General features: G+C 55.4%; 1 protein-coding gene across 1 annotated transcript; it reads right to left on the bottom strand.

Moving 5' to 3' along the window:
- Nucleotides 1–632: 632 nt before the first annotated feature.
- On the bottom strand, nucleotides 633–27,479 carry LOC117648220 (protein patched). Its single transcript, XM_034390601.1, has 12 exons — nucleotides 27,090–27,479; nucleotides 19,801–19,993; nucleotides 11,623–11,812; nucleotides 10,835–11,117; nucleotides 10,080–10,172; nucleotides 5,398–5,820; nucleotides 4,949–5,203; nucleotides 3,953–4,859; nucleotides 2,984–3,863; nucleotides 2,520–2,892; nucleotides 2,317–2,434; nucleotides 633–2,229 (listed from the first exon to the last, which is right to left on the bottom strand). The coding sequence occupies exons 1-12, from the start codon at nucleotides 27,273–27,275 to the stop codon at nucleotides 2,105–2,107; spliced, it is 4,026 nt and encodes a 1,341-aa protein (XP_034246492.1). The 5' UTR covers nucleotides 27,276–27,479; the 3' UTR covers nucleotides 633–2,104.
- Nucleotides 27,480–27,675: the final 196 nt, after the last annotated feature.

Raw genomic sequence — 27,675 nt, 5'->3', positions numbered from 1 at the left:
TCGTGCGCAGCAGCAAAGTCAGCAGGGCCACAGCAGAGCGCAGGGAACGCCCAGAGTCCTGGATCTCCACAGGTCCAGGACCGTCCGGGACTCTGGGCTGGACCGACTGCATCACATCACCGCGCCGTCCACGCCGGGACCCGACCGAGACCTCAATCGCCGCCAGGATCACATTTTTCTGCACGGATGGACTGAGGATCAGGACAGTTCGTTGTGCGGAAAAATGGATTCTTGGCGGTCTGGCGTCTGTTCGGGACCATCGAGACCTTCGAGATGCCCGAGAAACCCGACCACGACGTCGCAGCGGAGGCGGAGGGGGCGGCGACCACACTGCAGGAAATAACCACAACAAAAGTACACAAATTTCTGGCAAATTTTTTATCGGGAATTTAGTGTACTTTTCAAGTACAATAATTGTTGTACAAAGTACAATGGAACCGGCATGACGAAAGCTGTGCAGTCCAGAGCTCGTTGTGGTTTGTACAATTCTCGTTGTACTATCTACAATCCCTGTTGTACTTTTATTGTACGTGCAAAACAAGAACTCAGCATTTTGCCCGAACAGTAAGGACTTTTGATAGTGCTGGATAGGGGCAGCAGAAGAATCAAATAATTGAACCTTGATAGGAAAATTAATTACCGACTTTCAAATTTATTTCACAGTACATTTCATATTTACAATATATTTTAAAATTACAATTTGCATTTCTGCAGTGAAGTCTATGTTCTTTGTACAATGATTGAATTGATGATTCTATTAGAGGATTTTGACAGTGATTTCTAACTCTTTTGCCTGTTCGACTAGTTCCATAAAATCATAAAAAATACAAATTATAAACTGAAACCCAGACATGTAGGATATCTGTGTCCTCAACCATTCAAAAATAAATAAAACGAGTCAGCTGTTAGATGTACATGAATCAACATAAAATGAAAACACAATCTTTGGCACAATTGTTATAGACAACATTTTAACAAGTAAGAATTATACAGTCAATGATAAATTAGTCATAATGTCTTTTACAATGTAACAAGCTTCATGCACACCATTAGAAACTGCACCAATTGCAAAATTATGATTTATCAACATATTTGAAACAAATTTTACACACATATAGACACAACAATCAGTTCTTTCTTTGCTTGTATACACTGGGTACAGTTCGTACATCAATACACATTTACAGAACTAGTATCATTATTTAAAACAAAAATAACTTATATGTTTTACATTACAATTGAATAATTTCATTGACTTAAAGATGTATACACTATATAAATATATGTACAGAAAATACCATATGTATAAATATATAATTATCTTGAATATTGAAAGCTTTAAAACATAAAGAAACTACCGGTAACTGGTGTCTATTAAGTAGCTGGTTCAGGTTCGACAGTACAATCATATGACTGTATTGACTCTTGTCGAAAATCAACCGCAAAGCAAGTCTTTGCAAAACAAAAAGCCACTAAAATCAAAAAGTCTTTTCAAGGGTTACAAGTCTGTCCCATTTCACATGATTATAAGAGCACAACCGTCTTGCCTTATCTATTAGCATAACTACAGGCAAACATATTGACTACATAAATGCAGGACTTGAATCCATTGTCACTAATAACCCGCATTAAATAATCCCCAATAGTCCAAGCTGCAGCTCTGGCTACAAGCACTGGGCTTATTAAGTACAGTTCTTCACAGTCAAAATACAGCCCAGTGACTAGACATTTTGTGTCATGGTACTTATTATGCTCAGAGCACATTTATGTGCAAATACAATGACTTCGATTAACACATGATTTGAGACACAGATAAAGTTGCCTTCTTCTGAGTGGCCAAACATAATTTATTTCCTTGCTTCAGCTTTCCCTCCCCTCCCCCTCCCACTTCCCCCCTCAAAAATTAAAACCTAACTGTGCATCTGTTATCACATTTGAAGGGCTTATTGCTGCAAACAACTTCCTACACAAATAAGTAACAAAGATTTTTAAAATGTAATTGACAGGTACAGATCAAAATTAATTAAAGCCATTAATTCACTATCCTATTACAGAGAATAAATGGCATAAAAGTTTGCTTATTAAAACAAATACACCTATAATACTATGAAAGTCGACCAGACCCATCACAGGAGTCAGATCCTGAGCCTGAGCTGGAACCAGAGCGGGATTCTGATCTGCTATATCGACTTCTAGATGATCTTCTTGATTCACAACGTTCAACTGAACCTGTTAAACAAAAAAATGTCATCTTAGAAATAAATTCAAAAAATAAAAACAGCAATTGAACTTAAGTGGCAAGAACACAACACTTACTTGTTAGAGGAGTGTGTAATTCCACTTTAACTTTAGCAGTTGTTGTTACTTTGGTAACCTGGTAGCCAGGTGCAGGACTTGACCTAGCTGATGAGTTTGTTTCACTACCACTGCCTCCCTGCAAAATGATATTAAAACAAATTACTATCTCTCATTCCGATGTAGGTTTGGATTGCTTCAATAAGGTAAATCTCTACACGTACATTGCCATTGTTATGAGTGGTGGTTGTTGTGGTTTCAAGAACTAGCTCTGGCTGCATAACAATGGTCTCATGAGCAGAATGACAAGAGCCTGGCTCTTCTGTGATAGTCGTGAGGGAAGGCTCTGCATGGATTCTGCTGCATGCTTCTCGACTTCTTCTCGAGGAATGAGAAGGAGGAGCTCTTCCTACACGGCAAGACCCTGCTCGCACTTGGACTGGAGAGGGCTCAGGTGATGGCGTTGAGATTCTATCTGGGAACTCGTATGGAACAACTTCAGCAGCAGGGCCAATCAGGGATAATAAAATTGGGAAGAAGACTAGACCATTGATTAACCCCACGGCGATCAGTGCCAAGAGCACATAGAAGAAATATCTGAAAGAGAAATAAGAATATTTTCAACCACTGAAAATGCATAAATATTGTAGCAGAAAATTATCATTTCAGATCAAAAATATTTTCTTACCTTACAATGAAGTCAAATTCTGAAAACGCCAACATGGACACTGCTAAGAGTGTTGTTAAGGCTCCATGGACCACCGGAGCAAACATTTGCTCTATGGCCAGCCTTGTGCGTCTGTCACGTCCCCCGATGCTTGTGACAAAGCCCAAACAAATGTGAACGCTGAAATGCACACCCATTCCCACCGCCACGATGAGCAGGACAGCAGGAACTGCGCTGAGTTTGACTCCGAGTATTCCCATCAATCCAAGCAGTTGCAGCACCATTCCAGCCAAAGTGATGCTGACCAAAACTGCTGCCCATAAGTTGAGCAGCAGGATGGAAAGTACCACAAACACAGCACCAAGAGCACTTGCAAGGGCAAGTCCTAATGCCCAGCGTAGTCCAATGTACTGCTCCCAAAACAGGAATGGGATTCCTGATGGGAAATTTGGCAACCCCCTCTCTTCAAATCTTTCACACAAAGTTCTCACTTGGCCAATGAGTTTAGTGATGCTTTCGGTGTCACCCAGGCCATGCAAGTAGAATGGCATCTGGGCATACACTAATGGTGCTGACTTAGGGATCTTCAGTTCATAGTCATCAGCGGCATGGAACCACTGTCTTGGCTCAGGCCGCAAATTAGCTTGACTGGCACCGTATGCCAAAGCATCATTTGATGCCCATGCACTGAGGTAGTTGTAGAAGGCCTTGGCATTTATCATGCCATCAGCATCAACAAGCCTCACTTGTGTCACTAGGCTCTTGTCAATAGGATTGTCCACGTGACCTGTCTGGACTAGGAGTTTATAGGCCAGAATACCTTCATCAGAGGCATTCGAAAACCACCTTTCTTGAGTGATGCTTCCACGGGACCAGTCTCGGTCAAAAGCTTTCTGGAGACCTGTTGAATGAAAACAAAAATAAAATTAGATTTGGCTTTACCTAAAACATTGATTTTTGAAATATAATGCAATTTGCTAAGACACATACCCATTAGCCAGTCTCTGAACATGTTCAACCAGAAGTCAGGTAAACCACCATCATCATTTTTTATGACAGCAGGAATCCTCATGTAAGCGTCATGGTATTCAAACAACAATTTTTGATTTGTTGGGTATTCAAAGTCACCCATAGTAACAGCGTGCATGGAATAGAAACCAAAGTACCGGCCCTGAGCCGACAAAAATGCATGCTCATCTGTGTTCTGCGGGACAATGTCAGTCAATTCCAGCCCATCGTTGACCTTCATCGCTCCCCACAAGCTGGCAGCAAGCACGATGCAGAAGCCAATCATTCCAAAGGCCTTGATGGAAGCCCGAGTGATGAAAGGTGCATAGTATTTGGACGCTACGCCTGTCAGTGACAGCGACCAGCAGTCTGATGGCTGGCATTCTTGGCCTTGCAAACTGTCAGTCTCCCCTTTCTCGACATCAACGCAATCATTTTGAGACCCAACCCAGCATTCTTGCTGCGATGCTGGCTTTGCAGTCTCTGCTGCTGAATGTTGACGGCCAGCAGGTAAGGCTCTCGTATGCACCTTGCGAGGCTGCTGGGTGTGGGTAAGCCTGGCATGTTGGTACTGTGGTCGAGGAGGCACGGTCACAGCAAAGCAGGGCCAAAGGTTTTCTTCATCCTCTGCGTCATTGGGGCTAGGCATAGCGCAGCATAGCAAGTCAGCTCGTTTAGAAGCTCGCCTCCGCAAGTCCAGGCTGACAATGGCAGGAAAAACCAGCAGCATAGCACCCAAGTTGAACAGGACCAGCACTGCTGCTTGCAAGGAGAACACTCGCAGGGCAGGGATGGGGATGATGGCAGCAGCGAACAAGGCACACATGATGCTGAGTGATGTGAGGAGAACACTCAAACCAGTGCGTTTCAGTACAGTGCCTGTGCGGTCCTGTAAATGATGCACATATAAATTAGAAGAACTAATATAAACACACCAATAGCATAATCAACCGATTGAGATTTTTGAGGTAAACTTACATGAGGTTTCACATCGGATAAATCTTGCTCAGCATAGGAGGATGTGATTAGGAACATGTCATCCACTCCCAGGCCAAGAGCCAGGAACGGTACTATTTGAGTGGTCGAGGCGTTGAAAGCGATACCCAGGAGTGCGCAAAAGCCCAGGCCTGCTGCGACTGTAATGGACACCAGGATGACTCCAGCGATGCCGACACCAGCTTGTGACCTCACTGGGTCCTGCCACCTCAGCAGCGACACTCCCGCATAAACCAGCTGCAAAATTTTAAAACAAGGGTTAGAGTGGCAATGATTAAAAAAGGGCCAAACTTGAACGTAAATAATTGAGAGTAAAACGTAAACCAAAGTGATAGGAAACTTTTATGTAAACAATTGAAAGTTAAACGTAAACCAAAATGACAGGAAACTTGATTTGAGAGTAGAACGTCAAAACGTCATCCACCACTCACCATGAGCACGTAACCGATGGCGATCTTGACCAGGTTCAGCTCCGAGAACTGGCCCAGGATGTCGTTGAGGGTGGCCGTGGAGAAGGCGAACACGTTGTAGGGCGAGGGCACGCCAAGGTCGCGCAGGTCCTTCTTCATGGCCTTGCGGACCTCGTCCGAGAAGCGGCGCTGCCAAGCGTCCAGGACCACGGCGGCCTTCTCCTGCGTCCAGTCCACGTGGTGCACCTTGTAGGTCTTGCTCCAGTACTCGAACAGCTCGCGCTCCCCCATGAGCTGGATCACGGTCTGCAGGGCCTTGGCGCGCTGGATGTGCCCCGTCTTGTTCTTCTTGGCGCCGCCCACCACCAGGTCCTCCGGCCAGTGCATGTAGTTGGCCGCGAAGCCGTAGCAGCCGCCCGTCAGCTCGCCGCCGATGTCCGGGGCCTGCAACAGCGAGGGACGGGACGTTTAGAGTCGCAGTGGTTTGCGCGTCGCACAGTGGGCCAGAAGGCCGGTGGAGGCGGACAAAACTGCAGACGCGGTTTGAGCTCCAGAGTCGCTAAATGGGACTCAAGCCGAACGTGTGACCATCAATGGATTGCTCTACGAACGAGGAATCCATTGGTGGGGTCACACGTTCGATTCGAGTCCCATTTAGCGACTCTGGAGCTCAAAACGCGTCTGGAATTTTGGCCGCCTTCACCGGTCTTCTGGCCCACTGTGCAGTGGTTTGCAAGTCAACAGTCCTCTCGGAGGTCTCCTTTCGGAGAAAATAGCCGAGTAAAAAATTTCCAAGATTGTAACGCTTAATTTTGAAAAGGCTTATTAAGTCTCTAGAGGTCACTCTATCCACCGAGCGAGCCTACCCCCCACACCCCCGCCCCACCTCCGAAAGCAGCATGCTTCTGCACTGTTATTGAACAAGAGACACTGTAGTAATTATTTCTCGAGGCGAACGGGCGAAAATGCTGAGACATTTGGCCGACGACAGACAGAGTCCTTTGAGTGGCCTTGCCAGCCTTGCCCATCTAGAGAGGACCGGGGGGGGGGGGAGAGAGAGAGAGAGAGAGAGAGAGAGAGAGAGAGAGAGAGAGAGAGAGAGAGAGAGGGGGTCGTTCGTGTGCTTTTATGGTTTGTGCAGAAAATGCGTATCCGGCGCGTACACTTACACCAATGCCCTGCCGGCCTCAGACACACACACACGCGCACTCGCACAGACACGCACACACAAAGCAAACAGACGCACACCACGTGTGGGCCACCCACAACGCGAGCGTCAGCTGTCGCCTCTCCTGATCTGCATATCGCTGACCCCCCCCTCCCTCCCCCCTCGGGTCCTGCCCCTGCCTGCCACCATTCCAGGAACTTTTTCCGCACGCCGCCGGTGGTGGAAACACTCACACAACTCAAGGTTCAAACAACGCCATCGCTCAATGCGATGCGTACAGTCCGCGTGGAAAAGCCACGCGGCCACGCGCATAGCGATGGGGACGGGATGGGGCACCCCGCAGCTTGCTGCAGACTGCAGCGTTTGCTCACGAAGACGAAGACGGCTCAATCGGAGTGGAGGAGGAGGAGCCCCCCCCCCTTTCCGCAGTGCAGGCACGGCACAGGTAAGACCCCCCTCCCCGGCCCGCATGCCTGCTGTAGGTAAAGTCATATAAACGTCTCCCTTCGCTCTTCGTCTTATTCAGACGAGGGATTGAGGCCCAGCGGGCGGCGCGGCCGCTCGGCTCGGCCCGACCTTCCTCGCCAGACTGATTCCGAGAGTCGTTTTCGTCGCTCTGTCTCTCTCGCACTCATGGCAGGTGCGAGAGAGACAGAGCGAGTGACCTGCCGTGACGTCACTGCGCCACCCTGGACTCCCAGTGGACACCACGCGCGCTCTCCTTCGCCCCATTCAAGCAAGCCGCAGGTAAAAATAAAAGCAACGGCAAGACCAGGCCACGACCACCAAAACTCTAAACGCGTTTTGAGCTGCAGAGTCACTAAACAGGACTCGAACCGGACGTGTGACCCCACCAATGGATTCCTCGTTCGGAGAGCAATCCATTGGTGGGGTCACACGTTCGGTTCGAGTCCCATTCAGCGACTCTGGAGCTCAAAACGGTTCTAGAATTTCGGCCGCCTCCACCGGTCTTCTGGCCCACTGTGGCGCAGGGCGGCATTCCTTCCCGGCCGAGGCCGTCGCCGCCGAGAAGGTGGTCCACGTCGCTAAGGGTGGCCGGCAGTCCTTGCAGTGCAGTGCCTTTCAGGCGAGCCATTCGCTCCGTCTCTCTCGCACCCTACCGGAGAGCCCCATGAGTGCGACAGAGACAGAGCGGCGTGAATCGCTCGGCAGCTGCGATTCTCCCCGCCCCGCCGGCCGCGCCGAATGCAACGCAGCGAATGCGGCGCTCTGGTTCCGTCGCTCTGTCTCTCTCGCACTCACGGGGCGCCCGCAGGGCCCGCAGGGGTGCGACAGAGACGGGACGACGGGACGCGCTGCCCCTTTCTCTGCGAGGAGAATCGAGGCAGGATCGCGAATTCGATGCCGACTGCGATTCGGGCCGCACCTGCGCCAGTGTCGCTGTCCTCCTCGCACTCGCGGGCCGTCCCGGAGGTCCGGAGGGGTGCGAGGGAGACAGACAGCGCCGGCGTGGCGCGCTTTTACGCAACCCACGCCGCGCTGCGCCGCGCGCCGACAACAACATTCCAGGGCGGCAACGCGAGGCAACGCCAGGCCCAGGCAGCGCGCGCTGGAGACTTGCACGCGCGCGTCACGCCGGGAAGAAAACCCGACCTTGCGCACCGAGTCCTTACAGTGGATTTGCCACAAGACCGGCGCCGGCGGCCAAAACTCTAGCCGCGTTTCGAGCTCCAGGGTCGCTAAACAGGACTCGAACCGAACGTGTGACCCCACCAATGGATTCCTCGTTCGGAGAGCAACCGCATCGCATCCCAGAGACACAGCGCGACACTGTTCGGAAACCGCCCGCCTCCTGCAGGAGATCCCGATCCTGTCCCCTTGGGATCCCGAGCCCCTGCCCCTCCCCTCCCCTCCGTCCCCGGGCGGCCGGGCCGTCCGTCACCGGGACCACCCCGTTGCTCGGTCCGTGTGGCCGTGCCGTGGCCGGCTGGCCGGTGCGCCCATCACGGCGGGCAAGGCCTCCGCGGCCGACAGGACACGCCGTATCCGGTGCGCTGGGGTACTCGGGGTACCCGGAGTACCTGCCGCACAGTGGGCCAGGAGACCGGTGGGGGCGGCCAAAACTCCAGACGCGTTTCGAGCTCCAGAGTCGCCCCAATGGATTGCTCTCCGAACGAGGAATCCATTGGTGGTGTAACACGTTCGGTTCCAGTCCTGTTTAGCGACTCTGCAGCTCAAAACGCGTCTTGAGTTTTGGCCGCCTCCACCGGTCTTCTGGCCCACTGTGCGGCGGCAGGGGCCCGTGCCCACGCCGTGGGTACCCGACGGCCGTCGGTACCCGAGGACCCGCCCAGCAAACTGATTCCGAGAGTCGTCTTCGTCGCTCTGTCTCTCTCGCACTCATGCGGCGTCCCTAACAGGAGCGAGAGAGACGACTCTCGGAATCCGTCTCCGGCGTGGCCGCCTCGCCTCGCCTGGGTTACGGTAGGCAAAATAAACATAACTTGGTTAATGGCTCAATTCCTTTGGATTTATCTCGGTGGGCCGGCGGGTACCCACCAGTACCCACCCGGCGGGCTGCAGGCGCCACACACCCAGCCTGCGCCAGCCGGGACGGGACGGCGAGAGAGAGAGAGAGAGAGGGAGAGAGAGAGGGAGAGAGAGAGCGAGAGATAGAGAGAGAGAGAGAGGGAGAGAGGGGAAGAGAGAGGGACAGAAAGAGGGAGAGGGAGAGAAAGAGAGAGAGGACGAGTGGAATGGAGGAGGCGGCTAACAAGCGAAGAGGACTGGTCCGGTCGGCCTGAACGCTACGCGCCGCGTCGCGCCCGGTCGGCCCCTTCGGCCCGTCGGAGCGGGGCTGCCTTGCTGTGCTTGCTGCCTCGCCCGCCTCGCCGACGAGATGAAGACATTATGTGATACAGCGGCAGCCCGGCCGCACCGAAGAAGGGCCTGCGCCAGCCAGACCCGCCCCACCACCGGCTGCCCCCTTCTCTCTTCGCACACACACACACTCTTCTCTCTCTCTCTCTCTCTCTCTCTCCCCTTCTCTCTCTCTCTCCACCTCAGCACTGTTGTTCACTGGGGCATTTAAACGGAAACAATGCAAAAGGAATGATTTTCGCCGCGGAATGAATGAAAAGTTTGCACAGACAGATGCTGTCATTATCCATGCGAAAATATTTTTAGAAATACCCTCTAGCTTAAAAAAAGTGAATTTAGTGTAATTGAAATGAAAATAGGGACCTCAAATTAACCTGGACATTTTAACTCCAGTCCCAACGTGTCTTTCGACAATTGCGATTAGGTGGTGGTGGTGGGGGAAATGGGAAAAAATCCGCGGTTGCTTTTATTTTTACGAGTGTCCGAATGATGGCGTTGAGGTTCAAGGTGCCCCGTCAATAATCCCTCACTGCCAAGGCGGGCCCACTGCCAAGGCCCACCACCCATCCATCAGCACGTCGATTTAAATGACCCGATAATAAAACTAATCTCCGAAATAATGACGACAAAAGTATTTATGCCCCCTTTCTTTCTTCTTTCATTTTGACTTGTAAGTAGTATAGGCAGTACTCACCATGCCGGAGCGCTTGTTGGGGGCCGTGGCGGGGCACTCGGGGTCGGAGGGGTCGAGGCAGGGCTTCTCCTGGTACCCGGTAGAGATACCGGCCTGCAACAACAATCGGACAAAGTTATTACTGGGCGCAGGTTAGGTTAGGTCGGCCAAATCAGACACAGTCGTTATTGGGGGCCTTTGCGACCTGCGGGATAGATGATGGCCAAATCAGACACAGTTATACCGAAGAAATGAACCATCGGGGGCAGCAGCCTGCATCAGCAGTCGGAAAAGCTTCGCCGGAAAACGCCAAAAATCCCCGGGGGAAAAACCCGGTTCCAAGATCTGCAGGTCGCTCTCTCTCTCTCGCACCTATACGGGACGCCCCATGAGTGCGAGAGAGACAGAGCGACGAAAAACGGCCCCTTGGAATCAGTCCGCAGGCTATGCCTGCGTCCAGACACCGGATACCAGATTCCGGCGCTCCGCCGCCGTGGCCGCCATCTAGGGACTCAAATTGGCGCGCTGTTGCGGCACTTGCAGGGGATGGCCATCACGGGATGGCTCTGCTTCTGATGGGGCGTGTTGGGCGGGGCGGCCGGGACGCCTTTGAAGCAGCCAGGAGGAAGAGAGGGGGGAGGGGGGGCTTGCCCAGCACAGCGACATGGGTGGCCGCAGCAGCCGGGACGCCCCCCCCTCCCCCCCCGGCACTCGCATATGCCCGCGCGCTGCTGTGCCGCAACTACATCGGAATTAATTTGGAATCGAAAGCTCACCCTCTTCATGTAGTCCTCGAGCGTGGAGAAGGCGAAGTTGAAGTAGAACTGCTTCATGTCCTCGACGAGCTTGAGCGGGTTGAGGTTGGTCCAGCGCACCTTGGTGCCCAGGCCGGGGATCACGACCGGGAAGTCGGGCCCCAGCAGCTTGGAGCCCTCCCAGAAGCAGTCCAGGGGCGTCACGATGGCGCAGGGGATGATGCCGTCGAAGATCTGGTCGATGTAGTGCTCCTCGAACTTGGGCACGCTGGGCGCGTAGCACATGTCCTTGAGCCGCCAGGTGCTGGGGACAGGGAAGGGCAACACTCAACAAAGAGGCCGATTGGTGTCCATGTGACCAGAAAAGGACAGTTTTTTGGTCAATATTTAGTGCAATCTCATACCAAAATTTAGGCTAATTCAACGACAAAGTTTGGTCTAATTTAACGACAAAATTTGGTCTAATTTAACGACAAAATTTGGTGTACTTTCACGCCAAACTTTGGTCTGCATTGACGCCAAATTTTAGTCTACTTTGAAGCCGAAATGAGGTTCACTTTGATGCCGAAATTTGGTTTACTTTAAAGCCAAAATTGGGCCCACTTTGATGCCAAAATTTGGTTTTCTTTAATGCCGAAATTACGTGTAATTTTAAGTCAAAATTGGGTCTACTTTGATGTCTAAATTTGGTCTACTTTAATGCCAAAACTTAGAATACTTTAGAGCCGAAACTTGGTCTGATTTTTCTCAAACTTTCTGCAACCATCAAGTTAAACTTTCCTCCTTTTTCGCAGTGCAGCAGTACTCACATGTCAAACAGGTGCACCGTGACCTGCGTTGCGGCCTGCAGCACCTTGAGGTGGGCCTGCAGGGCCTTGGGGTGCAGGATGGAGGCGCCCTGGTCCTTGGGGGTCTGGATGACCAGCTGGTGGGTGGCGCCGTTCTGCTCGCCCAGCGCCGCGGCCGAGTAGCGCAGCTCTCTCTCCAGGCGGCCGCCCTCTGCAACAAGTTGCCAACTCAGTCAGTCTCTCTCTCTCTCTCTCTCTCTCTCTCTCTCTCTCTCTCTCTCTCTCTCTCTCTCTCTCTCTCTCTGAAAAATTCACCAAGTTCTCAAACAATAAGTATAAATTCTTAAAAATTCTCTCTCTGAAAAATACACCAAGTTCTCGAACAACGATTATAAATTCTTCAAAATTCTCCCTCTCTCTCTCTCTCTCTCTCTCTCTCTCTCTCTCTCTTGCACCCGTACACATGCAGGCCACACATGCAGCAGGCTGGCCGGCTCGGCCGACGTGTAAAAGAATATCGTAAATCCTGCACCGTTACGCCACGGCGCGCCGCTAAAGCGCTCTGGGCGCTCTGCGCACAGTCTCCGCGACTCGTTCGGAAAACAACAACAAGAGCGAGTAGCAGCAAACAACAACAACAAAAACGAAAAGGCGAGGGAATTTCCAGTGAAATGCCCCGCGACCGCCAGGGCGGTGTATGAATGAAAGAGACAACGAGTACAACGAGCACCGACGGCCGACTAATGTCTTCATTAGAGCGAGCGAGAGGGACGCAATGATTGCTGACCGGCCGATGGCCGCCCAATGGCCGTGCCCGTTCCAATGCGGATAAAAAACGGTCTTTCTTAATTACCATTAGCCTTCGGACAATCGCTTGACGGGGCGGGGGAGTGTGTGTGTGTGTGTGTGAGAGAGAGAGAGAGAGAGAGAGAGAGAGAGAGAGAGAGAGAGAGAGAGAGAGAGAGAGAGAGAGATAGAGTGTTGCCCAGTCTTTCTTCTGCCCCTTCTCCTCCTCCAGCCCAAAGACCGAGATTTGTGGGAAATGCAGCAAGAAAAGAAGTGATTTTTTTAAAAAAAGATTGTACTACTACGAGGTGAGAGGGAAGTTTTAAACTACTGCACTACTATAAGAGGATTCTACGACTCACCCAATCGGCTTGGCTATCGAACGCAGCGGGTAAAGGTGAAAAAAAAACGCGGGAAAAAGGGGTATTTCACTCTGTCTGTCTGTCTGTCTGTCTGTCTGTCTCTCTCTCTATCTCTCTCTGCGTCAGGGTCGCATCACGATGCAGCAGGCAGCATTCATTCAAAAGATTTATCGACGTTCCTTGAGCGGCCACGCGGCGGGGCGCTGCTGCGGACCAAACAGAAACCAAATTTCCGTGGAAGTCGGAGTCGCGGCAGCAGCGTGGCCAGCGAGCGCGCTTTCCGAACCGCAGGACCCGGGTTCGAGACCACCCAGCTGCGCCGCGTTTTGGCGCCAACGAGAGGCAGACAAGTACCATCGTAAATCGAAGTACCCTAAGCGAGCGCTAGCTGGAACCGACCATAAAAAAATTCACGGCGTCAAAGTGCGTCAACACTGAAAACAACCGTGCATTTTGACGCGTTTTGAGCTGCAGTGTCGCTGGATGAGACTCGAACTGAACGTGTGGCCCCACCAATGGATTGCTCTCCGGACGAGGAATCCATTGGTGGGGGTCACACGTTCGGTTTGCGACCTGCTTTGCGACTCTGGAGCTCAAAACGCGTCCTGTATTTTCACCGCCTCCACCGGTCTTGTCTCCTGGGACGGTCCAGCCAAATTGTTGACGTACTTTTCCAGTCCTTTTTTTCAGTCAGTGAAACCGTCAAGCACGGAGCGTGCTTGGCTTGTACTCATGCAAATGGGACTATAAACCCTTTCCAGTGTTCCAGGCTGGCGCAGGCTTGTTCCAGGGGATCGGCCCGCCCGGCCAATCACAATAAAGCCAGAGCACTGTACGGCACGGCACTGGTACCAGACCTCCGGCCTCAAACACACATGTACACCAGAGTGTTTATGTCCGAGGAATCTCCCGAGGAGGATCTGTCTCTATCCAGTGACCCCGAACCCCTTCCCCCTGTCCCGCAGGACAATATCTCTGTCCTTTCCAGGACCTTCCACTACACTACAGGATGTCCAGTCCTTCGGTTCCCTTCGAAGCGTGTCCAGGCTGCGCCGGAAGAACATTTTAAACTTAAGACGCGTTTTGAGCTCCAGAGTCGCTGAATGGGACTCGAACCGAACGTGTGACCCCACCAATGGACTGCTCTCCGAACGAGGAATCCATTGGTGGGGTCACACGTTCGGTTCGAGTCCTGTTTAGCGACTCTGGAGCTCAAAACGCGTCTAGAGCTTTGGCCGCCTCCACCATTTCGTAGACCTCTCCGTGGCCTCTCTCCTCCGAGAGGCGGCCGCGGGGAGCGGCAACAGTCGACTGATTCCGAGGGCCGCCTTCGTCGCTCTGTCTCTCTCGCACCTATACGGGACGCCCCACGAGTGCGAGAGAGACCGAGCGACGAAGGCGGCCCTCGGAATCAGTCGACAGGTGGTCACGGGCTTGACACTGCACCACTGCACTGCGAGTGGATCGGGCGGCGGGCTGCGGTCGGTAGAAAAAGGGGGAGGGGCGTCCTCCAGGGCCCCGCGGCCGCTGCCGCTCGGCTCCCTCGAGACCACCTGATACGTAGGTCCGTGCCCCCACCTCGGCGCGCTCGGGCCGCCTGCTCCGGGCTGCCTTGGGCTGGGCTGGGCTCGAGCCGCTGGGTGGTCCAGCCAATGCATTCTTCTCGTCCCGGCCCGGTGCCGTGTGGAGACGGAGTCGGTGTGGTGCCGGTCGGTGCGGCGGTGCCCAGCCGTCTGATTCCGAGCACTGCTTTCGTCGCTCTGTCTCTCTCGCACTCATGGGGCGTTCCGTAAGGGTGCGAGAGAGACAGAGCGACGAAGCAGTGTTCGGAGTCAGACGGCAGCCAGCCAGGCCCGCCAGCCCGGAGGAGGCCGAGGCTGGCCGCCGCTGGAGCGGTGCTGGAGCCTCCAGCCCTCCCCAATACGTCTCAATTCGGTTCCGGGGACCGACCCACAGTACCGGTGGAGGCGGCCAAAGCCGCGGACGCGTTTTGAGCAGCAGAGTCGCTACATGGGACTCGAACCGAACGTGTGACCCCACCAGTGGATTCCTCGTTCGGAGAGCAATCCATTGGTGGGGTTACACGTTAGGTTCGAGTCCTGTTTATCGACTCTGTAGCTCAAACTGCGTCTAAACCACTACCACGTAAAAATACGCCCCAGTTCTGCTGGTCTATTCGAAGAACGAAATTTTCAACAGGAATTTTTACAGAGTAGGCCGCAGGCCATCATTACTACGCGACAAACACGACCAGGTGAGGTTAGGCGACGCTCTCTTGTTTCACCTGACACCCTACCCTCCACGACGTGACACACACACACACACACACAACACACACACACACACAAGCACACTTATGAGGACCCGGGGGACCCCCAGCAAGGGCCAGTAAGTCAGCCTGATTAACAAAGGGACATTGGTGTGACGGGTAGAGAGGGGGGCCGACCGCCATGCAGTGGAGGCTGTCTCTCTTGCTCTCCGAACGAGGAATCCATTGGTGGGGTCACACGTTCCGTTCGAGTCCCATTTAGCGACTCTGGAGCTCAAAACGCGTCTAGAGTTTTGGCCGCCTCCACCGGTCTTCTGGCCCACTGTGCCCCGCCCCGCCCGCGGCCGGCCAGGAGGGAGCCCGACGCGTCGGCCCGTCGGCCCGACAAAGGTGCATCAAGACATGACCCATTGATCCGTGAAGCGTATTAAATGCGGGGTGGCGGCCCGGGCCGGCAAGGCAGGGCCCTGCAGGGCGAAGGGGTGGGGGAGGGTAATGGGTACCGGTAGGGGGTACCGGGGCCCCTGCGGCACATGGGGCCACGTCGCCCTGTCTCTCTCGCACCCACACTCTCGGGCTGCAGCCACAGGTGGGGCACCGCGCACAGAGCAACCACCCGACTCGGCCACCCCTGGAGGAGCACAACGCACAGTGGGCCGGAAGACCGGTGGAGGCGGCCAAAACTCCAGACGCGTTTTGAGCTCCAGAGTCGCTAAATGGGACTCGAACCGAACGTGTGACCCCACCAATAGATTGCTCTCCGAACGAGGAATCCATTGGTGGGGTCACACGCGCCACCTGACACACAGAGGTCATTGCCCCTTTTCTCCCGCCTGCCAGGTAAGCAACACAAGATGTGAGAGAGAGAGAGAGAGAGAGAGAGAGAGAGAGAGAGAGAGAGAGAGAGAGAGAGAGAGAGAGAGAGAGAGAAAGAGAGAGAAAGAGAAAGGGCAGCCTGCAGCACCTGCGCGGACGGAAGACCGAAGGCGTCGGCGGCGGTGACGTTGCACTGTAGGCGGCGCGCTCGCTCTGCTTGCTCCGCTTGCGGTGCGCCTGACGGCTCCATCCGCAGCGCTCCGTCTCTCTCGCACCGGTGCGGAACGCCCCACGAGTGCGAGAGAGACGGAGAGACAGCGCACTGGCAGCCGCAAGGAGAAAGACCGGCTTTGAGACTAATACGCGCCGCCGTCGTACAAAGGTGTAGGTGGGTGGAAGTGGGATCTGGTTTTGCGCCCCGCCCCGCCCCGCCCCGCCACGGCGAATCTGAGAGGGAAAAAGAAGCCTTCGGAGCAACCTCCGGACAAATCGGCACACTGTGCGTATCATCATGTACGGTTGGTGGGCGGCGCCGCGGACGGCGGCGACTTCAAAGGCGGTGGGAAATTGGGGGAGGGGGGGAGCTACTGTTTGGCCGTCAAGGCTCCGTTGGGGGGGGGGGACCTGGACGTCATCAACACCTTCCCTTTCAAAGCGTGCCGCCCGCCACCGCAGTCGCGCTGCCTCGAGAGAGAGATGCGAGCCGAAGGATGAAAAATTCAGCACTCTCACGCTTCTGCCTGGTGGCTGAAAAGACGTGGCACGTGGTTCTGCGTTTCGCATTCACCAAACCGAACGGCCTTCGGCGAAATCCGCCAGTCTCCGTCCGACTGACCAACAAAACCTTTTGTCGAGTCGCAAGCGAGGTCGCCGTCGCCTTGGCCGTCGCCACCCACCCGCGCTTTGCTCTCTTGTGGTCGGGGATGGTCGCCACCCCACTGCCGAGGCGACTTCATCGCCAGACAGATAGACAGACAGACCGACAGACACACAGACAGACACAGACAGACAGACAGACAGACAGACAGACAGACAGACAGACAGACAGACAGACAGACAGACAGACAGGCCGACAGACCGATTAACGAACGGACAAACGGGGCGGCCTCAATGAATCGTGACATTCTCTATGAAACGCCGTAACGCGTCACTGGCTGCGATCAAAGAAGCTCAACAACAAAAACAACAACAACAACAAGGACAAAGATGTGGACTTGGTGCAACTCGCGATACGGCAATTCTTTACGGAAAACACAAAATCAAAAATACTCGAAACATTTTAGTTTCAACACGTATAATATGGAGGAATAGACACGGTTTCTTTGCTTCTCCACGCGGAAGTGGAAGAAAAATCTCTACATCCACATTGACTCCACATGATTTGCCTGGCGATCGAGTGAGTCGTCACACAAAACAGTCTTACATCTTCGGCTCGGGGACGGGGAGGGGGGGGGGGCACACTGCTGGAGAGCTTTTCCGGGAAATCCGACGAGGTTGAGAAGCACTCCGTCGAGTCGCCCGGAGGAGGGGACCGACGGACACCCGCCGCCACCAAGCCACCCACACACACTCACACACACACAACCACACGCACACACGCCAGCACACAGGTAAGAACTCCATCCTCCGGAGAAGTCTGGCCAGCAGACTGATTCCGAGAGTCGTTTTCGTCGGTCTGTCCCTCTCACACTCCCCGAGCGCGCCCTGTACAGGAGCGAGCGCGACAGAGCGACGAAAACGACTCTCGGAATCAGTCTGCCGCCGAGCTCCACGGTTTACGAGTCGGGTCCTCGGAGGAGCGGCCGCCTCCAAGAAGACGGCCTGCTTGGTGGCGGCGACGAGTAACGGTGCCGTCGTCGCCGTGGGTCGCCAACGCCGCGGACATCGCCGACGCACAGTGGGCCAGAAGGCCGGTGGAGGCGGCCAAAATCCCGGACGCGTTTTGAACCCCAGAGTCACCAAAGGGGGCTCGAACCGAACGTGTGACCCCACCAATGGATTGCTCTCCGAACGAGGAATCCATTGGTGGGGTCATACGTACTGTTCGAGTCCTGTTTAGCGACTCAGGAGCTCAAAACGCGACGAGAGTTTTGACCGCCTCCACCGGTCAACGCCAACGCCGCGGCGGTGGACATCTCAATGACGGCGATGCGGGAGAGGGGGAAAAGGGGGGGGGGGGGTCACATACACACAGGTAAGATGGGGGAGGGTCGGTAGAATGATTAAGACACGGGGTCGGCACTTAAACGACATCAAGACATCACTGGGGCCGGAAGGGAGACCTCGCCCCGCCCCGCCCCGCCCCGCCTCGCCCCGCCCCGCCTCGCCCCGCCCCAGCCGAACAAACGGAGCGCGACCTTCCCTCTGACCCAAAGGGACCCAGGGGCCGTTCCACTGGCCATCCGATACTCGCACGCACGCAGCCCTGCAAACGGCGAGGCCAAAGGCAGATTCCACGAAAGTCGACCGAAAAACAAAAACAACAATAGCTAAAAGTTCAGAAAACTCAGGATTCCGCCCCCTAAAAAAAATTGAGATCAATTATGCAAATCGCTGAGTCGTAATAACGCGTATAATTTTCGCGTCTGTCTGAGTGTGTGTGTGTGCGCGCGCGCCACGGTGCATCCAAGGGCACCACACCAACAAAAACAAACAACGAAAAATCCGGACAGCAAAATCAAGTTCTCCTCCGCTCTGCGCGCGCTAGTACTATACACTGCTATACTCTTTCAGAGGCAGAGCCAGACAGACAGTTCCGCTGACAGAGACAAACACCCGGATGTCTTCAAAGGGACGCGTTTTGATTGGTCCAAAGCGAGCCGACGCGGCTCAATGAAGACGGGCCGTAGCCCCCCCCCCCCCCCCAATTCCCGATCGGGACCACACAGCAAGTGCAGCCGAATGCAGGGGCACGCGGGGCGCCCAGACGGCGGGCCGAGACTCAGGAGCGCATACAGTGTACGAACTTGGTACGGGCGCGCCCTTGCCACGCCCTCCACGCCCCCGGACCCACCTGAACATAAATTATTCAAAACTGTTGTGATGGCGAGCGAAAATGGACTGACGAAGAAACGGACGAGAAACAGAAGGCGGGTGGCGGCGGCCAAAATCACGGACGCGTTTTGAACTCCAGAGTCGTTTAAGTTGACTTGAACCGAACGTGTGACCCCACCAATCGATTGCTCTTCGGACGAGGAATCCATTGGTGGGGTCACACGTTCGGTTCGAGTCCCGTTTAGCGACAATGGAGCTCAAAACGCGTCTAGGATGTCGGCCGCCTCTGCCGGTCTTCCGGCCCACTGTGTGACGATCAGTGACCGACTGAGGGTGACGTTGCGACGTTGCCGCTGTGCGTCACTACACTGTGTGGCGCTCGCTCCTCGCTCACGACGGAAGGGGTTGGTTAGAATGCTCCCGCATCTGGCTAGACGTCGCAGCGAGAGGGCTGTGCGTGCACTGCTGTGCACCCTGAGCGACGACGTGCCCCCCCCCCCCCCGTGAGGCCTAAAATATAACCTCGGGGCTTTCGTCGCCACAACCAAAGAACCCGATCCAGTCGCCGAGCCACAACACACGCCGCCGCTGCTGCGGCTATATTTGACAGTGCTGTGGGGGTGAGGCGACAAGCCGGGGCGCGAAAAAAGAAACGAAAACAGAGAACGGACGAAATACCAACAACAAAGTCGACGTGTCCCTCATCATGCGCGGCCTCCACGCACAGTGGGCCAGACGACCGGTGGCGGCGGCCGAAACTCTAAGACGCGTTTTGAGCTACACAGTCGCTAGGACTCGAACCGAACGTGTGACCCCACCAATGGATTCCTCGTTCGGAGAGCAATCCATCGGTGGGGTCACACGTTCGGTTCGAGTCCCATTTAGCGACTCTGGAGCTCAAAACGCGTCTAGAGTTTCGGCCGCCTCCACCGGTCTTCTGGCCCACTGTGCTTGGCTTTGGCTTCGGCTTACCTTGCACCCAGAGCTGGTCGACGCGGGAGTGCACCGAGGCGGACTTGAGCGCCACGCAGAAGGTGGACAGCACCAGGATGGCGACGAACAGCACCTTGCCCGCGTGGCGCTGCAGCGAGCTGCCCAACGTGAACAAGTGCGACTGCAGCTTGGCGCGCAGCCACAGGGCGCCCCGCCGGCCGCCAGCCTTGCCCTGCAAACGGGAGAGAGAGGGTGCGTGAGACAGGAACACAGTAACACTGTTAAAAACTTGCAAATTCCCCGCGAGAACGAGGCAAAAAAAGCACAAAATCTTTAAAAAATTGCAAAATTTCTTTTTTTTTCATTTTTAATCAGTTTTTAGTAGGTACAGTACAAGAAAATACTTCGAAAAAAAAACCGCATTTTTTAGAAATTTCTGAAATGATGTGGAAAGACACTGTGGAGTGGAAAACAAGACTAGTATGTACAGAGCTGGCACACGCCCCTGTTGGGGCAGGTAAACTGTTTGCCCCGTGCTCACCGGTTGCACTGCTTGCCCTGGGTAAACATTTGGCAGGGGAACAGATAGATACGACTCGGGGGTATAACGCCGCTACCCAGAAGCCAACGCACACACAGACCAATGGCCAAGAGTCCTGGACTTATCAAGTGGGTGCCCCGCAAAGTTTTTTTTTTTTTTTTTTTTAGCTTCTGGACTGAAATCTCTCAGAATGACTTTCAACAATCCATATTAGTCGTTCAACGAATCCATCTCTTAAGTACCTAAAATACGTTCGTGATCGCACTGAAATTTATGTGTGTACTCGGTACACACTTAAGTACTCTGTGTGTACTCAGTACACACTTAAATTTTCAGTGCGTGTGGTGATGTGAAGGATCCTCTGATCATAAGACAACAAGGCAGCACGTTAAAAAATAATTTTTTTTCGTTATTTCGTGTTTATTTTGAGAGCAAGGCAGGTGTAGGAGCAGCGCGATGAGCTACTAAGACGCCGCAGACATCAAACAGACACAGACGCGCTGGTCGTTTGGAGAGGCGCACAAAAAGTCGTGTTGTCGGCTCAGCTCCCGTCAAGGGCTACCCACACCCTATCAATCGCAGAGCAGTGGCGGATCCAGGGCTGGGGCCGGCAGCCAAAACTCTAGACGCGTTTTGAGCTCAGAGTCGCTAAGCAGGACGAGAACCGGACGTGTGACCCCACCAATGGATTCCTCGTTCGGAGAGCAATCCATTGGTGGGGTCACAGGTTCGTTTCGAGTCCATTTACCGACTCTGGAGCTCAAAACGCGTCAAGAGTTTTGGCCGCCTCCACTGCCGCACCGCGTAGGGCCTAGTTTATCGTCGCGCGGTCGCACTGAAAAATAGAGTAAAATCAAATGGCCCCGCTGACAACAGCGAAATGAGCTGTTGTCCGCCAGCGGCAGGGCAGCCAGCCCTGGGACCCAAAAGCAGCCATAAATTCGAGGGGTGAGTAAGTGCCAACAGCGGTGCCAACATGCGAACGACTAACTGCCTCGTGTCGGGGCCCAAGGAGCCGAGGCGGGGGCGGTGGTACCAGTGGGCCATGTGTTAGCGCGGACAGCGGCAGCAGTGCAGCCACCACACCAGAAAAAAAGAGTGCCCTGCAAGAAACCGTTCCACCGAAACCCCTTCCTTCAAAAATGATTGTAACAGTTCGTGTGACCCCACCAATGGATTCCTCGTCCGGAGAGCAATCCATTGGTGGGGTCACAAGCTCGGTTCGAGTCCCATCTAGCGACTCCGGAGCACAAAACGCGTCCGGGATTTTGTCCGCCTCCGCCGGTCTTCTGGCCCACTGTGCGCCGCCACCCATTTCTGAGCGGGATCAGCGACCGCGAAGCTATTGCGCGAGTAGACCGCTACACACCGCGCCGCCGAGCCGCGACCTAGGCCAACCCCAGGGGCGGGGAAGGGAGGGGGAAAGAGGGGGGGGGGGGGAGCACCCGGCGAGGCGGGCCCCCCTCTTCCCCCCCGCCCCTTTACCTCTCTCTCCCTCAAGGCCAGAGGCCAGCCTCCCTTCTCTCGGTCATTGGCACGCTGCGCGGCTGGCTGGGTCCGCGCGGCAAACCGCGGGGTCAAGGGTTCAAATCGCAAACATCCTAAACTGCTCTCTGCTAAAATGAGAGGTCACTCTGAGGAAAGAGAAAAACGAGGATGATATTTTCGTCACTGAGAATGATGACAGTTTCGATATACAAATTGACCGTAGGCTTATTGCATGGGCGTGACAACAATGTTATCGACAAGTTTGATGCATTCTTGAAAGAAAAACTGGGCTCGACATTGTCTCTATCGCACTCGTGGGGCGTCCCGCAAAGGAGGGGGGGGGAGAGAGAGAGAGAGAGAGAGAGAGAGAGAGAGAGAGAGAGAGAGAGAGAGAGAGAGAGAGAGAGAGAGAGGGAGAGAGCGAGAGAAGGGGAGACACCTGTTGCCGGCCGCTGCCGCGCCGCTTCAAGCGTGAAACAGGGCGTTTAGGAACGCCGAGACTTTGGGAAGCCGACCGAGGAAGAAGACCCTGCTCTCCGGCCTTCCAGGTCTCGTTCCAGGTCTTTCGGCGCCGCCGACAGTTGGCCGGGGGCTTGGGCAACTCGATCGAGAATTCGATACTCTCGTCGCGCAGGTGAGAGAGAAGGGGAAGAGGAGGACTCTTCCGCTACGCTTCCTTCCGCACTTCCGGACCGGACTAAAAACGTCGCACAGTGGGCTAGAAGGCCGGTGGAGGCGGCCAAAACTCTGGACGCGTTTTGAGCTCCAGAGTCGCTAAATGGGACTCGAACCGAACGTGTGACCCCACCAATGGATTCCTCGTGCGGAGAGCAATCCATTGGTGGGGTCACAAGCTCGGTTCGACTCCCATTTAGCGACTGTGGAGCTCAAAACGCGGCTAGAGTTTTGGCCGCCTCCACCGGTCTCCTGGCCCACTGTGCCACGCTCTAGTCGGTCTGGATTAGCGGTGGCGTGCCCGGTCTGACGCCCCTTGAGTGCGAGAGAGACAGAGCGACGCAAACGACTCTCAGTCCGTGCGCGACGGCCTCCTTGACGTTGCACGGGCACGCACTGCCACACTGCCACGCTGTCCGAGGTGTGTCGCCGTGTGGCCGTCTCTCTCGCACCCCTACGGTGTACCAGACGGGACGCCCCACGAGTGCGAGAGAGACGGAGCGACACTCTTCGGCAGCAGTCCGCTGCACAGGACGGGCGTGTTTGGCTGGCGCGAGGCTCCAGGCACGTTCGGCGAGAGAGAGAGAGAGAGAGAGAGAGAGAGAGAGAGAGAGAGAGAGAGAGAGAGAGAGAGAGTGGGTGTGTGTGTGTGTGTGTACGTGCGTGCGTTTGGGGGTAGGACCGGCGGAAGTCGTGAACCACCTTCCCCACCTTGGCTAAGCAGCCATCCTGGCCGCCGACGCCACCGCCACGGGCACACTGCTAAAAACTTTGGAATGAAATTACACCACTCAAAAGGTAGAGGAGGTGTTTCTTCACCTCTATAGTTAATCATGCCGACGTCGGTTGACTGTTTTTACCTCGATTGTCCTACTATACTGCTACTGACCTTTCCAGCCCACAACCTCTTCCCCGCCTACACGACAATCCTGATGTCACACTGTGCAGAGAGAGTAGACTGCACAATGTTTAATTAATCATCTGATTTCAATGCCGGTTGTCATGCTGGGAATAAGAGGTCTCTCTCTCTCTCTCTCTCTCTCTCTCTCTCTCTCTCTCTCTCTCTCTCTCTCTCTCTCTCTCTCTCTCTCTCTCTCTCTCTCTCTCTCTCTCACTCACTCACTCCGTACGTAAACACACGCGCGCTCAGCTGGCCACCCTGATACAGTTCGCAGAGTCGGACTGCAACTGTTGGTGGCTGCAGACCGATTCCGAGGGTCGTTTTCGCCGCTCTGTCTCCCTCGCGCCCACACGGGGCGCCCCACGAGTGCGAGAGAGACGGCGCGGCACCGCGGTCCGCTTGATGACCGCCATGAGTGAGTCCCGTTGAACCCACGCCGTCCGGCACGCCGTCCGGCCTGACCCGCGCTGCCACGCTGATTGGCAAAGCGCGCCGCCAATCGCGTCGCCCGTCTCCGTCGCTCTTGCGTGTCGTCTCCGCCTGTCTCTGCTCTGTCTTCATCGAGGCACAGTGGGCCAGAAGACCGGTGGAGGCGGCCGAAACCCCAGACGCGTTTTGAGCTCCAGAGTCGCTAAATGGGACTCGAACCGAACGTGTGACCCCACCAATGGATTCCTCGTTCGGAGAGCAATCCATTGGTGGGGTCACACGTTCGGTTCGAGTCCTGTTTAGTGACTCTGGAGCTCAAAACGCGTCTAGACTTTCAGCTGGTTCGCCATTTGAATGTCCCGCCAGTGTGGTGGCGGCAATTAGAACTGCGTCGGCTCCAGCAGGTCGAGTCCGAGGGCTTGGTCGCTCTGTCTCTCTCGCACCCCCACGGGACGCCCTAGGAGTGCGAGGGAGAGAGAGCGAGCGACGATCGGGAATCAGCGGCCTGCCGCTACGGGGAATCATTAGTCCCGGCAAAGCTCTGCTGCTTTCGCGTTATGGGTGGCCCCCGATGGGTCCAGCCGAGCCGAGACGCTTTCTGTCTCTCTCGCACCCCCGCGGGGCGACCCGTGAGTGCGACAGAGACGGAGCGAAGGAGCAACGCTTTGCAGTGAGTCAGTCTGAAGGGCTCCGGTCCGACGCTTCGGGGGAGCGGTCAAAATTAGTGGCGTTCGATTCGATTCAAGGAACTCTAAGCCGGCGGGCCGATCCACGGACCTCACAGCGAGTGGCACGTGGAGCTGCTCCTTTTGGCGCGGGTTCGAATCCTCGCGGCGCCTCGCGTCTTTTTAAAATTACTCAATTTTCTTACGACTTTGTTTCCAGGAGTCCTCTGGCAACGCGGAAGCCGACGCGGATTTATCGCTCCAAGAATCCACTGTCTATACCGGTCTGTACACTATTACACTACGTATACGGGGGCGTGTGCACTGTAAACAGTGTGCCATGGACAGCCAGGGGCCGGCGTGGAAAAAGGTTTCCACGGAACACCATAAGAACGGCAACAGGCCGGCAGGACTCGAAAGACGCACACACACGCTCAAACACTACATACACACACACAGGCTGCGCCCACGGCACCACCACCCGTCGAGGCGGGAACGCAGCTGTAATTGTCAAACGTGGCTTCTCTCATCTTCTTCCACGACACTGGCAGAAAAAGGTACTGAGTCGCTAAATGGGACTCGAAACCAACGAGTGACCCCACCAATGGGTTGCTCTCCGAACGAGGATTCCATTAGTGGTGTCACACGTTCGGTTCGAGTCCCATTCGAGCTCAAAACGCGTCCGGGACTTTGACCACCGCGGTCTTCTGGCCCACTGTGATCCGATGACAAGGGATCCCACGGAGAAGCTGCACGGAAATTCCCTTCCCATTTCCTTACCAAAAACTCAGCCTGAACGACTTTTTGTAAACAAACACACGGCGTTTCTTTTTTCACAGTGTGCTCCGCCCGCTCCGCTGCCCCATTTGACAGCGCTAGCGGGGCCGGGCCGGCCAGGCGGTTGTCGGCTCCGGGCGGCAGAGGAAGGCACGGCATAGCTTGCGAGGGCGCGGGGGAGAGGGAGGGGGGGGGGGCGCGTTCCCCGTGCCTGGCGGACCACGCTGCTGCCTGCTGCCCCCCTCCCCGGCCCGGCTCTGTGATGTCTCTATTAGTGGACTCGGGGAGAACGGAGGCGGCGGGGAGAGCGGCGAGCGGCGCACAGTGGGCCAGAAGACCGGTGGAGCCGGCCAAGACTGCAGACGCGTTTTGAGCTGCACAGTCGCTAAACGGTACTCGAACTAAACGTAAGACCCCACCAATGGATTACTCTGCGAACGAGGAATCCATCGGTGGGGTCACACGTTCTGGGCTAGTCCTGTTTAGCGACTCTGGAGCTCAACACGCGTCTGGAGTTTTGGCCGCCTCCACCGGTCTTCTGGCCCTCTGTGCACTGTTGGACTGCTTGTCACTCAGTGAGGTTGTGAGGGAGACAGCTGGGCTGCAACGTGACGTAACAGCAGAGTGATTCCTATTCGTTTTGGCCGCTGTGTTTCTCCAGAGCTGTCCAGCTGGTCCAGTGGACACCTTGGTCGTCCAGGCCTGGAGGCGTAACAATGAGACAACAACATGCCCAGGAGTGCCAGCAACCAGCTCTAGGCTTGCGTTTTAAGGTGCTTTAAGGGCAGCAGGGTCTTACGACAGCTCTGTGGCGCGAAAGCGGGCAGCAGATTGAGAGTCGATTTCGTCGCTCTGCCAAACTGTCGCACTCGTGGGGCGTCCAGTACAAGCGCGAGAGAGACAGCGATGAAAGCGACTCAGCCCCTCGTCTCGCGGGCGGACCGGTCAAAAGTCGTTAAAGAAAGCGTTGAAAGTCGGAGCGGGCAGTGCGCAGCTTGCGCAGCTCCACAGCAAGTCCCGTCGGTGACACACTTCGGCGCAGAACAGCAGTCGGGCTCAAGCCTCGCCTGCTGCAGACTGATTGTGAGAGTCCTCTACGTCCCTCTTCCAGCACCTGTGCGGGACGACCCATGAGTGCGAGAGAGACAGCGACGGAAACTTCTCTCAGAATCAGTTTGCTGGCTGGCAGGCTGGCCCGGGCCTCGCACAGTGGGCCAGAAGACCGGTGGAGCGGCCAAAACTCTAGACGCGTTTTGAGCTCCAGAGTCGCTAAATGGAACTCGAACCGAACGTGTGACCACACCAATGGATTCCTCGTTCGGAGAGCAGTCCATTGGTGGGGTCACACGTTCGGTTCGAGTCCCATTTAGCGACTCTGCAGCTCAAAACGCGTCTAGAGTTTTGGCCGCCTCCACCGGTCTTCTGGCCCACTGTGCCTCGCCAGGGCCTGCCGGGGGAGACTGAGACTGGCCTGGCTGGCGTAGGAGGCCCCGCCAGGACCGCAGTTGAGGTTAGGAATGCCAGGTGTTGCTGCTGCTCGGGCAGCCGTGGACGCTGCAGCACTCCTTCCAGTGCCCTGCCCTCGTCCTGGGAGCATCCAAGACTCCGGCGAAGCGAACGCCGAGGCAGGACTTTCACTGCACCCCGCAGAGCTACCAGTCACTAAACAGGACTCGAACGTGTGACCCCACCAAGGGATTCCTCGTTCGGAGAGCAATCCATCGGTGGGGTCACACGTTCTGTTCGAGTCCTGTTCAGCGACTGTGGAGCTCAAAACGCGTCCGGGATTTGGACCGCCTCCGCCGGTCTTCTGGCCCACTGCGCGGAGGTTCGCCAGAGAGGTTATGTTTACCTTGTCGAGCTGCGCCAACCCGATGGCTGCATCCGAGTAGCTCGTCCTTATAAACAGATCCGAGGCGTGGTCCTTGGGCTGCGCGGCTTCCTTGACGGGGTCCTTGCCGGATCGCGGCAAGGGCTTGTGCCGGCCGGGACGACCACCGTCCCTCTCTGTCTCACAAGACGAGTGCACCGCCACCATGTCGTTGGCTGACGCCTGCCCCGGTCGGGGTGGCACATTTAGCTGGCACTGGCACTCTTTCACAACACTAGCACTCACTAGCACACATCACTGTAATCCAAGGTATTCACTCGCGACGTGGCCGCCGTGCGGACTAGAGCGCGCGGCGCTGTGACTCGCGGCCGGTAGCGTGACGCTGGCGTGACGTCCTGCTCAGGGGGCGTCTCTCTCCGGACTGAAGGTGGGCCGCCGCCGCCGCCGTCGAGGACCACCGGGGAGGTCCTCCGCCGTGCCGCGCCCTGGCGAGCCGCGCCGGTCCTGGCGGCCAGCGCGCGCTCCCATTGGCTGGCGCGCCGCGTCGCCTAGCAACCGTCTGCTGGCGGCCTGGCCGGGGCCTGGCCCGGCGGCTGTCTGACGAGCG

The sequence above is a fragment of the Thrips palmi genome, unplaced genomic scaffold, assembly GCF_012932325.1.
Source record: "Thrips palmi isolate BJ-2018 unplaced genomic scaffold, TpBJ-2018v1 HiC_scaffold_3, whole genome shotgun sequence".
Lineage (NCBI taxonomy): Eukaryota > Metazoa > Arthropoda > Insecta > Thysanoptera > Thripidae > Thrips > Thrips palmi.
Note: the sequence above shows the minus strand (reverse complement) of the source record. Positions and strands in the feature narration are given on the sequence as shown.

Excerpts from the sequence above, each read along its gene's own strand:
- LOC117648220 (XM_034390601.1), bottom strand. The coding sequence starts at position 27,275 with ATGGTGGCGGTGCACTCGTCTTGTGAGACAGAGAGGGACGGTGGTCGT. Across the intron at positions 11,118-11,622 it reads ACGGTGCACCTGTTTGACAT|CACCTGGCGGCTCAAGGACA; the intron begins GTGAGTACTGCT and ends CCCTGTCCCCAG. Across the intron at positions 4,860-4,948 it reads TATCCGATGTGAAACCTCAT|GACCGCACAGGCACTGTACT; the intron begins GTAAGTTTACCT and ends CATCATTTACAG.